At 37.6% G+C, this 13,534-nt stretch overlaps 1 protein-coding gene across 7 annotated transcripts in view; it reads right to left on the bottom strand.

The window, feature by feature from the left end:
* The window catches only part of TUT7 (terminal uridylyl transferase 7), a 54,064-nt gene that overhangs the window by 29,124 nt on the left and 11,406 nt on the right, over positions 1-13,534 (bottom strand). For all 7 annotated transcript variants that reach the window (XM_080667671.1, XM_080667670.1, XM_080667673.1 and 4 more), the window contains 7 exons: positions 12,973-13,024; positions 12,257-12,326; positions 11,283-11,409; positions 9,414-9,533; positions 6,786-6,938; positions 3,635-3,815; positions 811-1,868 (listed from right to left, as the gene is read on the bottom strand). In XM_080667671.1, the coding sequence (XP_080523797.1) occupies positions 811-1,868; positions 3,635-3,815; positions 6,786-6,938; positions 9,414-9,533; positions 11,283-11,409; positions 12,257-12,326; positions 12,973-13,024 (1,761 nt within the window). The remainder of the gene's footprint in view (positions 1-810; positions 1,869-3,634; positions 3,816-6,785; positions 6,939-9,413; positions 9,534-11,282; positions 11,410-12,256; positions 12,327-12,972; positions 13,025-13,534) is intronic.

Below are 13,534 nucleotides of genomic sequence, written 5' to 3' on the forward strand. Positions count from 1 at the left end.
AAGACTTAAGATAAAACTTTATTTGCCAAATAAAAGGGCCCTAAATCTTTTTTTATTTTTAAGTACACAATCTACTCTTCACATTCCACAGGAATCTTCCTATATAATAAAAGCCTAATACGCTAAGTGTCCGGTCGTCTGGTTGTCCAGTCAACCAATCAAAGCATAATATGCTAATGATATGGTAAGGCAACTCAACCGCTCACTATGATGTGCACTGACCACCAGGGGGCAGACACTCTGGCCAGTAGGTTAGTTTGTGGTTGGGGTCCGGCTGATCAGGACTGAGCAAGACAGGCCAGACATGTCCTGGAGCCCTCCTGCGGTCACCCCCTGGCTGGCCAACCTCCTGCGGTCCCTCCCCGGCCCTGATAGTACACTGGTGGGGTCCCTCGGCCTGGCCTGCGCCCTCTCACAATAGGGGACCCTTCGGGGGATGTCGTAGAGCTGGTTTCGGCCCGATCCTGCAGGCCAGGCTGAGGGACCCCACCGGTGCATGAATTTGTGCACCGGGCCTCTAGTGAAAATAAAAAGTGCAGCCATTCCAAGCTATCTGAGATGGGGACACCTGGACGGCATACTCAAGAGGAAAAGAAAGTTATTTTCACTACCAACAGCATTCCCTTTCTCCTGTGCAAATTTCCATGAGACTAAGGAGGGAAGTGGACCAGTACTGGAGTTGTAGACCAACTCATTAATCACTACCAAAATGGGGAGCCCCCTGTTCTAGTATATAAAATTGTAATCACATGTATTACAACTGTTTCAAGTCTCCCAGTTCTATGTCTAAGACTGGCACTGATTACCTACCTTGCCTTTGGTGAAGGGGAGCTTACTAAATTCATAGAAGAAGTTAGATGGATCCAAGGTTGAATTTTCTTCACATACATTTTCCTCCTTAAGACTGATTTTATCAAGTTCTGTTAGTAGAGCTCCATCCACATCTTTTCCACATTCTTTCGAGTCTTCATACTTAGACTCGCCTACCTCCGCATCCTCTTCAGATAGGGCATCCTCATCCCCTGATCCGGTGTAGGCATTGTCTAACCCATCTTCATTAGCACCATCGTCCTCCTCTTCTTTTCGGGTAAAGCCCTCCTCCTCCTCTTCATCAGAGTGAATGACTCCTGATATCTGGCCCTGTCTTAAAGGGGCAAAGTGGCTTAGAGAGTCTTCTAGTTCATCAACATCTAAGCTTTCTTCATCAACATCTATGTTATTATCTAAAGTAGCAAATCCATCGCATTCTTTAGCTGTAGAGCTTTGGAAACCTTCTACATCCAAAGTGCAATCTGTCTCAGTATTTTCTGTGCTACCAGAGGTGAGAGGCTCTCCATGTTTGCTACTGCTTAAATCTTGAGCATCAGCAGTCAAAGGATGCTTGCCCTCCCTTCCAATTTTTTCTTTCTCAGCTTTACTTCCAGTTTCTCCATGGTGTACATTAACATCCTCATGATCATCACAAGTAACTTCTACCTTCATACAATCTGTGTTTCCCAGGTGGACACTGATGTCTGTGCTTCCTGTTCCCTCTGCTGGTGGGCTTCCAAAGCTTTCAGCAGTCTCTTTAAGAGTAACTGGCTGTACCTTGCAGGTATTTGCAGTTGAACTGGGAGCACTGGGACCTTGAACAACAACTGAGTTTTTGAGTTTATCATTTTTTGCTTGTAAATCTAGATCATGCTTTGCTACTTCTTTAGAATGTTCTGAACATGTAACAGTACTCAGAGGCTTCGGAAGGCTAGATTTTGTAATTTTGTGTGGAAGAGCAAAATATTTATAGGTTGTTCTTAAACAATGAAGTATGTATTCAAACACAGGTTGACTATTTAGGGTTCTTGCCACATTCCTTTTAACAGAGTAAGGATCTGGAATGAAAAAAAAAATTCACTGCATACATTTGTATTACATATTTTTAAAATTAGCCTGCTCTAGATAAAATTAGACAACAAATGAATAATTATAAAATTCAGCATGTACCTTATCTATGCTTTTAAAAACTTGGAGGTGGGGAGTAAGAAGATTAGAGTTGAAGAACAAAAAGAAATGTTTTCTTAAATATCTGCTCTATGAAGAGAACCCATTCTGTTTTGAACCAGTACCCCTTCCCTATTTTGTTCTATGACTATGGAGGTAAAAAATATGTCCTGAGTGTGGCTCTTGTGCCTGGGGAAGTGAGGGCTTTCTACCATGTTCTGCTGAGTGCTCTGCCTCCCCACTCAGCCAGGCTGTGTGGTTTGTACTGCTTACCTCCACTCTTCTGCCCTGGGAAGCCCCATCACTGAACTGGCTGAGCTGAATTCAGGGGCGAGAGGGAGGCACCAGGAGGAGACACCACTTCTCTCAATCTTTTCTCCTCCCCTAGACTCCAGCAGGTTAGGCAATTGGCCAGAAGAGCTGAGCCAGAGAAACTGCAGGGGAGGGTTTAAAAAGGTGAGATCCCTATGACTGTACAAAGAATTTATGCTAAATGCAAAAAAAACCCCAAAAAACAAAAAAACCCTCTTATGCAATATAAAGCTTGAAAAAAATCAAGCAAAAATAAGAGAATTCCATTTAGGAGATTCTTTAAATTATTTAAAGGAGGAGAATTAAGATTTCTAGAGAGGTTTCAACTGCCTGACTTTGAAAAGCTGAGAAGAGCTAGTCCATTTAATGAAGTCTATGGGGCACATCAGTGTGTCTTTTATTTTATTTTATTTTATTTATTTTTAATCCTCACCTGAGGATATGTTTTAGAGAGAGGGAGGGAGAAGGGGAGGAAAGTAGGAAAGGAGGGAGGTAAGGAAAGACAGACAGACAGAGACAGAGAGACGGGGAGAGCGAGAAAGAGAGAGCGAGAGAGTGAGAGCGAGAGAGCGAGAGAGCGAGAGAGCGAGAGAGAGAGAGAGAGAGAAAACCATCAAGATGAGAGAGAAATATCGATTGGTTGCTTCTGACCAGGGACTGAACCTGCACCTAGGTATGTGCCCTGACCGGGAATTGAACCTGAAATCTTTTGGTGTATGGGATGACACTCCAACCAACTGAGCCACCCGACCAGGGCCACATCAGTGTGTCTTTTAAACAATGTTTTCGATTAAATGAGCCTCACTAGAAAAAGTGTTTTCATTAAGTAAGTTCTAAATGTTACTGCAGATATTCCAAAAATAACTTATCTTTTCTATGGTGAGGAATCTAACAAAGAATGTTATTTTGCACAAGAAAAAGTATTACCCTCAACCTCTGTAAAACTAAACAACATCAACAATTCATGAAATGACTCAATTAAAAAAATACAGAAATGAGGACATTAAAAGAAGAAAGGGGATTCGTACATCACTGGGAGAAAACTTTTTAAGGGTTCAAGTTTTTAAGCAATTTACAAAGAAAGCAAGGACTCAGCCAGCCATTATATTAGTTGCTTAAGTAATTAAGATGCACTTATTGTTGCACTTAAAAAATACATTTCAAAACAAAAAGTTTGGTTAATTGTAATGACCACTGTAATGCATCCAAGATCCTATCTATTTCACTTTTGGGGTCAGGCCTACCTTACATGTAGGAACTGAAAAGAGACTGAAATAAAAAGCATGCTGTTAGACAGATACCTTAAAAAATAAAAAAGGAATTAAAGATAAACATTTTGGGATACCTTCTATGGCAATGCGCTTTTTGGGCCAATCCTTTGATTCACGAGATATCATTTCTTTGACTCGGATACTTATCACTAAATCAGCCAAATTAAATTCTAAAGCATAGAATCGAAGCAATTCCACCCAGAGCTGCCCAACTGGCACTGAAGGCTGGTGTTTTAAATCAAATATTAATGATACCTATTAATCGCAAAGAGAAAACACAGGTATTTCAGATGTCAGCACAATTTGAAAAATTAGCATTCAAAAGCATGACATTTTAAAAAATCTTAAAAACCTTAGCAAAGATATGAATTTGACAACCATTTAGATAAATCGCATTCTAGTTTTAATTTTGCTTGTAGAAAAATAGCATTCTTTCACTACAGTGCTGGGATTAGAGTATTTTAAAACCTTGTCATCATCATAGGAATAGACAGGCAATTGTATGTAATCAGACAGTACTCCTAGTTTTGAAGTTTTAATGACAGGTGGAGAGAACTGTGCATCTATTTCATTGAGCTCTCCCTGTTTCTGCTGCTGGAGGACACCTTTACAATGTTACACACAAAAATGGGCGGCAGCTAAATCACAGAGCAAAAGGAAAAATGCTCCCCTGATTTGCTCTGAGAAGATCACTGGCTCACTGAATGTGCCAGTGATCTTAAATTAATTTGCAAGTCAAATAACTCTCTATATCAGCTATTACTGCTAGTTTTACATTCACAGACTCTTGACAAGTTGGAACACACTGTATTGTAATTAATTGGAAAGCACACAGGACTTAGAATAAGAAAAAAAAAGTGTCCAATACTAATTCTGCCACTTCATAGTTCTTAACTGCTCTGTGACTTAGCTTCTTCATTCTCATTTGGCAGTATAGCACAGTGAATAGGAGAACTGGCTTTGGAATGAGACATGCTTAGGTTTGCAATCCCATTCTGCCATGTACTAGCTGTGCATGATCCTAGTCAAGGTATATAAGCTGTCCAAGCCTCAGTTTCCTCATGTGAACAACGGGGATCACAGTACCCACCTCATAGGGTTGTTGGGAGGATTGAGTGAGAGAGTGTCTGAAAAGAGCTTAGCACAGTGCCTGGCACACATGTTCAAAAAATGGTCGCTATCATTATCTGCAGAGTAGGGATGATACCACCTATAACACAGGATAGTTATGAGGATTAAATCAGAAACAAGGGAAAGCAGACGTGGTTGCTCTCTGTATTTTTTCACTTAAAGTCTTTAAGTACAAGAAATCCATTTATCACTGAAACATAAAGTCACAACTGTAAGATGCTGTTAAGAAGTAATCTAGTTCAACTCCCGTATGTTACAAGAGAAGAAACTGAAGCCAGAGAGTTTACGTGACTTGTCAAAGGTCCCACTGCTTGTCAGTGGCAGAATGAGAACAGTCTCCCATCCCAGTACAGTGCTATTTCAATCACACCAAGCAATTTCGACAGTTTAGATATCCCTTTCAGAAGTGGCAGCATGATTACTCTCTCCAAATAACATAAAAATGTAAAGATACAGTCTTTAATTGGACTTATAGTAATAACTTTTCCTTCTAAGGTATAAATTTGTTCCTGATTGCACTTTATTATAGCAAGCTTCAAAACAAGTGGTAGAGTATTTTAATAACTACTACATCTCAACCACACAGGATCTATCTAATAAAACAAAGTCATCCGGTGGATTTACAAAGCAGACCTGGTTGAAAAAGGAAGTTGTCTAGGTCCCAAACTCTATATAGTTGAGGACACAAAGAAAACCCCCAGAAACTGAAAGCCTTATTAAATCTTACCTCTTCATCCATATGCCTTATTCAGCATTACTAAGGATTTTTAAGCATCTCACTGAAATGACTTGGTAATACTGTACTACGGAACTTAAAGAGACCTTTCATTTATCTAAACTAGTGGTACTTCAGTGGTTTTTTTGTTATTGTCATTGTTTTTTTAAAGTAGAGAACACTTTCTTTTTTGGCACTGAGTTAAGCATTCAATAAATCAATGACCCTATGAGAGGGTACCAATATCATCCCCATTTTTAGGTGAGGAAACTGGGGCCCAGAGAAAGATTACGTCACTTGCTCAAGGACACACGAGCTAGAAGTGGGAGAGCTGGGATACAAATACACATATTCTGGCTCCACAGCCTGTGCTCTTATCCACTACTGAACCATAAGTAGGACACAGATAAAAGTGTTGCTATGCTGGTGGCAGCAGAGAAAGACAGGTTCCCCCTTCCCCTCACCCCTCCAGGATTATAGAAAGCAAACCAGAGTATCTTATGATTCACCACTACCTCCTCTTTCCGGGCATGGACTAGAAGAGTGACATGATCTACTGGTGTAAAGTTGGTATTAAAGTCCTGGTCTCAGAAGTAATTTGTGGATATTATTATCATGTCACCCCCAAGGGTTATAAGGTTGTGGGGTCTGCCCCAATTTGGGGCAAAATCCTATTCTTTTCCTTTTAAAGTATATTTTTATTGATTTCAGAGAGGAAGGGAGAGGGAGAGAGAGATAGAAACATCAATGATGAGAGAGAACCACTGATTCGCTGCCTCCTGCATGTCCCCCACTGGGATCAAGCCCACAACCCAGGCATGTGTCCTTGCCTGGAATCAAACCTAGGACCCTTCAGTCCACAGGCTGACGCTCTATCCACTGAACCAAACCAGCTAGGGCTGAAATCCTATTCTTATTACTACTAGTTATACTGCTCAGATTTTTGTTTGAAATTCAAATGGCAATTCTTTCTTTGTGCATAAACTTCCCTGCCCACCCCTAATAGTATGGAAACAAGTTCATATAATTACTCATTGTTATTTTAATAATCTGAGGTTAACTTTTCATCTGTTTAAACCTCATAATACCATCTAAAACCCAAGTACTTTGAGAATAGGTAGGGCTTTAGCTTTGAATTCTCAGTATCTTCCACAGGACCCTGCACACAAACTACATCAATAACTGTAAATCTAATGTTGTGAATTTTACCTTTTCTCATTACTTGTCTATTCAAAGCACTGCACAGACTAGGAAATGAAACATCAATGAAACAGTTAAGATAATTGAGGAAAGAAGAGAGGACTGATTAATTAATGAACTCTACAATTAATGACAGAATTAAAAATAGATGGTAAAATTAAAAATAAGAGAGAACACACCTGTCCTGTTTTAACAGGTATTTTTTTTTGTGCCTCTTCTTTTGCTGTGTCTGCATCCCCTGTGGCATTATCAGTGTATTCCCAGATCACAACGTCTTTCTGAATATCTTTTAGGTTGAAGTTGCCTAGTTTATTTAATGAGAATCCTTCAATCTAGAGAAAAATTAGACATACATTATTATAAGGTAGAAACAATTTTATATCAATCAGAACACATTAATCCTGAAAGGAATATAAAGATTACACTCTATGGTTCATTAAAAATGTAAAAGGTATCGTTATGAAAATTTTCTGAGATATTTATAAATTTTTTAAAAATATATTTTTTGAAGTAAAAAATAAAGTTTTGATTTGCAAAATAAATGATTTTGTGAAATAACTCTTTAGTAAATAAGAGAAGGCAAAACAGCCCAGGCCCAAGGCCACAAGTTCTGCAGTAAATCTGTTTGGGATAAAATCTCAGCTCCTGGGGTGGAAACAGGTAGAAGAGGGTATGGGGGCGGATAAATGGTGATGGAAGGAGACTTGACCTGGGGTAAGAACACACAATATACAGATGATGTATTATATAACTATACACCTGAAACTTATATAATTTTATTAACCAGTCACCCCAATAAGTCCAATAAAAAAAAGTGAAAAAAAAATCACAGCTCCCTCATGACTTTCTTTAAGTCTCAGGTTTCTGTTTAAAAAGATAACACTAGAACCTCCTTCATGGATAGTTGTGACATGAAATAATGGAAATAAAGGATTCAGATACAGGTATGGGATGGAGTAAATGTCAATAAATGTAAGAAATTGTTTCTACTGATGTTGCTGAGATACAAATTGCTAAAGAAAAGTCTGGGCTCAAAAGGTCTAAGAAACGTGGACAAATCTAAACAGGTTTCTTGAGTGTAGAATGGGATTTATCATAAGCCTTGAAACAGGTAATGTATACAATGAATGTGGAGTGGGGTGATGTGGTATACTATTTCCCAAATGTATTTCCGTATCAAATGCTTCTTTGGTTTAGCAGAGTAATCCAGAGAGAGAGAGAGAGAGAGAGAGAGAGAGAGAGAAATCATGTTGGTCCCAGTTATAATGGTTTCCTTCAAACTCAGGATGAAATTCACAGCCTTTTCCAGGGCCGAGAGAGGGCCCACATAATCTGGCTCTTTGCTTCTTCTCTGACCCATCTTCCTGACTCACAGCTGATACCTGCTACTAGCCCACTCTCCCTCAATGCACTCAGGCTCTGCTCAAATATCTTTTTCTCTAAATAGATCCTTCCCTTTTACTTTCTGTCCTTCCCCCATTTTATTTTTCCTCAGAGAAATTACTGCCACTTGATATGTACTTATTTACCTTTCTCACCTCACTGTATATAGAAATTTGAGGACAAGGATGTTTTGTTCACTGCTCTAACTCTAGCATCTAGAACTGTTCCCAGCACAGGTAAATGCTCAATAAGGACTTGCTAACTGACTGAAAAAACAAACCGCTCTTACAGAAAATACGAGGTGCGGTGACTGTTAGATTTATATATTCAATATTTTTCTTTAATTCTATAGCTTATGTTTTTGTTTTCTTGTTGGATTTTGAAGAGTAAAACATTTCTAAAGAGTTTATCAATATTTTTCCCTATTGATGTGGTTTGCACTTTTAGTTTTCTACCTAAGAAATCCTTGCCTATCCCCAGGCTGCAAAGATTTTTCTCCTAGGCTTTCTTCTGGGCATTTTATAGTTTTAACCATGTCACTTATGTCTCTGATTCATTTTGAGTTAATTTCAGCATAGATTTAATGTTCATTTACGGATATCTAGTTTTTCCAAGATCAATTGTTGAAAAGACTTTCCTTTCCCCCAATGAATTGCTTAATTGGGGGAAACTGCTTAATTGTGGCAAGTCATTCGAATTTCAGACTTGGGTGTGACAGGAAGCATTATCCACTAAGAATTGACTTTGTTCTCTCATTCTTTTTTTCCACCAGAGAAGAGCAGTCTAGCAAAGATACCGTCTCAAGGCCTGAATTCTTTCATTTTAGAACTAGAAACACAAAGAGACTCCCTTAGGCAAGCTGGCACAAAGTGGACTGAAACTCCTTATTCCAGGACAGAGTTTATAAGGGGCTTATTCTGCTTTAGTCTTTATTCCTGGGTCTTAGCTTTTCACCAAGTGAGACTTTCTATAAAGTAAGTGTACACAGACTTTATTAAGATAAATACCTCGGTATTAAAAGAGAGTTTAATTGTTCTTAAAGATAGTGCCAAAGTATTATTCAAGAGGTGATTACTTAAGTTCTGCATCAGCAGCAATTCTTATATCAAATTATAAAACTATACCCAGAGACAGTGTGTACCAAATTATAAATTTATTACAGGTTCACATTCTCTTGTTCGAAACCCTCAGGATCATATGTGTTTCACAAGTGTTTTCTTCAATATAGAATAGTTCTCCCAGAAGAGGATAGAGCAACATATTGTAAACAAATACATTAACATTTCAGCAATTAAATATATGAGTATTCACAATAGGATAAATAAATTCATGTCAATTCTGAGTAGGTTTTTAGATTTTGAAATTATGCACAGGTATTGTGTGGTCCTGTATAAAAATCAATATTGAATATTGAAGTTTTATACCCATGATCCTAGATAAACAGGCAGAAGGGGTTCTTTCCTCTGCTGAAGAAAGAAAACAGTCATCAGGGCAAACACATACGGTGGCAAACCTCCTTCTTCAGGGCGATCTATACTGCAAAGCTACAAATGAGAGAAAAGAGGATAAGCTTTCATTTGTACCAACTTGTTATATAATTTGGTCTAAAACCTGTAACTTCTTTTCCTTGTATTACATGATTTACTTCTCAAATAAAACACCACAGTGACAAAATGTAAAACCTCCTTATACTTTTGGAGCAACCACATACTGTGGTTTTGAGTAACAGCTTTAATTTCAACATTTTAATCTTGTTAACTATACATATTTGTAAAGGATCCTAAAATACCATTTGCTGTTTCATTTTTTTCACATCCACAGTAATCCATTCACTTGGTTAAAACACTTGTTAATGAAATCAAAACGATGGTTCGATTCCAAGTGCAAGCCCTCATCATCCTAACCTACTGCCTTAAAAATGCATGCTTTAACCACATAAGTGATCAGGGGAGAGAATGTGGGCAGATTCATTAACACTAACAAAAACAACTTGGAAGCATGGTCTAGCCTGGCCAGAGTGGCTCGGTTGGTTGTTCTGTGCACCAAAAGGTTGCTGGTTCAATTCCCAGTGAGGGCACATACAGAAGGCAACTGAGAGATGTTTCTCTCTCTTTCCTTTCCTCTCTGTGTGTAATCAGGCGAGGATTAAAAAAAAAAAAAGGATGGACTATTTTGTGATCAAGCAGGAGGCAGCTTTCAAAAAAGGCAAACTGTAATTATCAACTTACCAAGTTAAGAGTGGGGTACTCTCTGTTTAGCCTTGACACAAGCCACAGGAACTATATGCACTGTTCGTTTGTTTTTAAAAAAACATATTTTATTGATTTTTTACAGAGAGGAAGGGAGAGGGATAGTTAGAAACATCGATCAGCTGCCTCCTGCACCGCCCTCCTCACCCCCCCCCCCCCAACTGGGGATGTGCCCACAACCAAGGTACATGCCCTTGACTGGAATCGAACCTGGGACACTTCAGTCTGCAGGCTGACGCTCTATGCACTGAGCCAATCTGGTTAGGGCTATACGCATTGTTACTGCTATATATTAATCAGTAAAGCTTTGGATTTTTCTCTATAAAGCACCTGCACAGCAACTCATTTTTGTAGTCCTGATGGGACCTTACAGTTTGGGCCAATGTTAAATGCTCTACTGGCATTTTAATTGAGATACTGTATTTAAAACATTATGAAAATGTAAGCAAGGCCAGATAGTGGTTTTCATTTTTTGGAGTCTCTGGGTATATTACTGGAAATGAAGCTTTTCTCAAACTTTCCTGTGCCTTATAATCACCTCATAAAACTAGTTAAAATGTAAATTTGTGGGCCATATCTTCTGGGATTTGACTCGCAAATCTGATTTATAATATGCACTATAAATCTTTTGAGCAATACTACTATACAGTGAAACAGAAACAATGAATTGCCCTTTCTGTGCACATTAAAATTTCTGTTCTGCCCTAGCTGGTTTGGCTCAGTGGACAGAGCATTGGCCTGTGGACTGGAGGGTCCCAGGTTCGATTCCGGTCAAGGGCACATGCCCAGGTTGTAGGCTCGATCCCCAGTAGGAGGCAGCCGATTGATGATTCTTTCTCATCATTGATGTTTCTACCTCTCCTTCTCCCTTCCTCTCTGAGATCAATAAAATATACTTAAAAAAAAATTTGTTGCAATATTCAGATGCCTACTCTTTGTTTATAAATATACCAAACATTTAAAATTAAATTAACCATACAAAAATCAAAGCATACTGCTTATGCATACACAGAACGTATTCACAAACTTGAGCACTAGACCTACCTTTGCCCAGTACCTAAATGCAATCACCAAAGGAACCAGTTTTGGTTCTAGTTTTCCAAGGGCAGATAAGTGATTTGTTGTCAGACAAGCATGTTCATTTCCTGCACTCACTTTACAAAAAAGACCACTGGTGGGGGTCAGGGGTGAGGATGGGAAGGAAAAAGAGAAAGATAAAAAGTGTTATATAGGTATTAGGTTATCTTTTATGCCAACAACTAATTTACATTGATAGTAAGTACTTTAAAAATGAAAATAAAGAAAAAACAACAACCCAAAACTCACTAAATCTTTATGGGTCACTTAAGAAAGTGTGTTATTGTTGTTGTTGTTTTTTAATAAAAAAAATAGGGCAGCCATTTTCTGAGTAAATTTTATTTTCAGAACTAAAAACTATGTACTTTCATACATTAAAACTATTTTGTGTGGAAATGAAAATAAGGGAATACTATAAAATATTTCAAATGAGAGCATGAATTCCTATTTGAAAGTATAAAAGTGTTCTTCCAAGAGTTGGAGAAATGTGCCTAGTAAACAATCATTACAGCCTATAAACCACCCACTTATTGTACTGATAGTACTTCCAGATGGAGGAAGAAATACATGGGTGAAGTCATCTAATTGCTACTTAGCAGTGTTAAAAATGCTGTTAAAAAAGATGGCAAAAGGTGATCTGAGCAAGTAACTAATGAAGTTGTTTTTTTACCATGTTGAAATGGGTCAAAATGCTTCCTTCCTCTATTTTCTCCTTTTAAAAAATTTTATTCTTTTCAAAATTAAAGTTTCCTTTGCATCAATTGCCAAAAGTATAGGGAGAAAGCTAGTAGTAAGCCTATGAAATTAACCACATAAGGACTCTATCATTCTAGAAATTAGACATAAGATTTAGTGAAGTATAGAAAAAAAAAAGGTTTAGTGAAATACACGTGCTTTTGGCAAGTTGATATTTAATATATAAACAGCTTAAAGAAACAGACCTTTTCTTTTCTTTGCACACCACCATTGGCACTCTAGCATGAAAATCTGCATCAACATCAATAAAAGAATCTGAGGAAAGAAGACAAAAATGTTAAGTAGGTTAATTACACTTTTGTTTAGAGAACTAGATAAAGTACAAGTTCCAGTTGTGATTTATCTGCTCAGCCTTTTTCAAAACCATTATTAAGTAAAGCTCCAAGATGATTTGAAAAGGAGAAAGTATTACATTCAAGAATTAAGTAATCATGTTAATTTAAAACTCTTATTTTGTAAAACTATGCTTGACTGAAAATGACTATATTATTGAATTAGACTGTTTAAATGTTATATGAATAACATAATTAGAAATATGGGTAGGCTATTCAAACAAAATTGCTACAAAAGCTTCTAAAATATGGAAACTGACAAATCTATCTGGGAACAAACGTTTGTTGATTCATTAATCAGGTTTGGGTCACACCTATTTGTCATTAGAAAGTATTAATTTAAACCACTGTATAAAGCAGATTACCCTTTAGTTTTACCTTCAAGAGTAAATTTTACATATTTTGTGTCTTCTTAGACTTGGTCTAAGGTTCATTTAATCTTTACAAATTGTGACATTATCATCAAGCTAAATAATGACTTCCCATTTTCAAAGTTTCAGAAATGATATATTCAAATTATAGACAAAAGAAACATTTAAAAGCAAAATGTAGAAAGAATCTGGTCTTACCACTGTTCTTTAAACATTCCTGAACAAGTAGGAGAACATCTGGCTGAGACATCTAGAAAATAGATCAATGAATACATCAAATTATCTGTAAGTACTTTGCTTCACTGAGATGATATACAGTCATCTGAAATTATCCAAATTAGAAAGCACATTACGACCAGAGTAAAGAAATTAATCACTATATTGGTCAGGGACAGAGCAATGAGCACCAAACGAGGATGAATATGGGCAAAGGAGACCTACTACACAGTTAACGCCAAATTAATTCCTGAGTTACTTAGCCTCTCAGCAAATCTCAAAAGTTGTGGCTACAAGTTGACCTACTGTAAACAATATTACCTCTCTCACTCTATGAGACTCAGTGAATATTTGCTAAATGAATGAGTGAATCAAAGTAACTGCTGTGCTGATAAATTACTAATCTTAATTTAAGGTTAAAAGAATAGTAAAATCTATTGATCAGCTGACCATGGAGCAATAGTACCCAGGATGGCAAAGAATGAGGCCATAAAATAGAACTTCTGTGGGTGGATTTGTATTTGAACTAGCAACCCAGGTAAAT

The sequence above is a fragment of the Plecotus auritus genome, assembly GCF_963455305.1.
Source record: "Plecotus auritus genome assembly, chromosome: 5".
NCBI lineage: Eukaryota > Metazoa > Chordata > Mammalia > Chiroptera > Vespertilionidae > Plecotus > Plecotus auritus.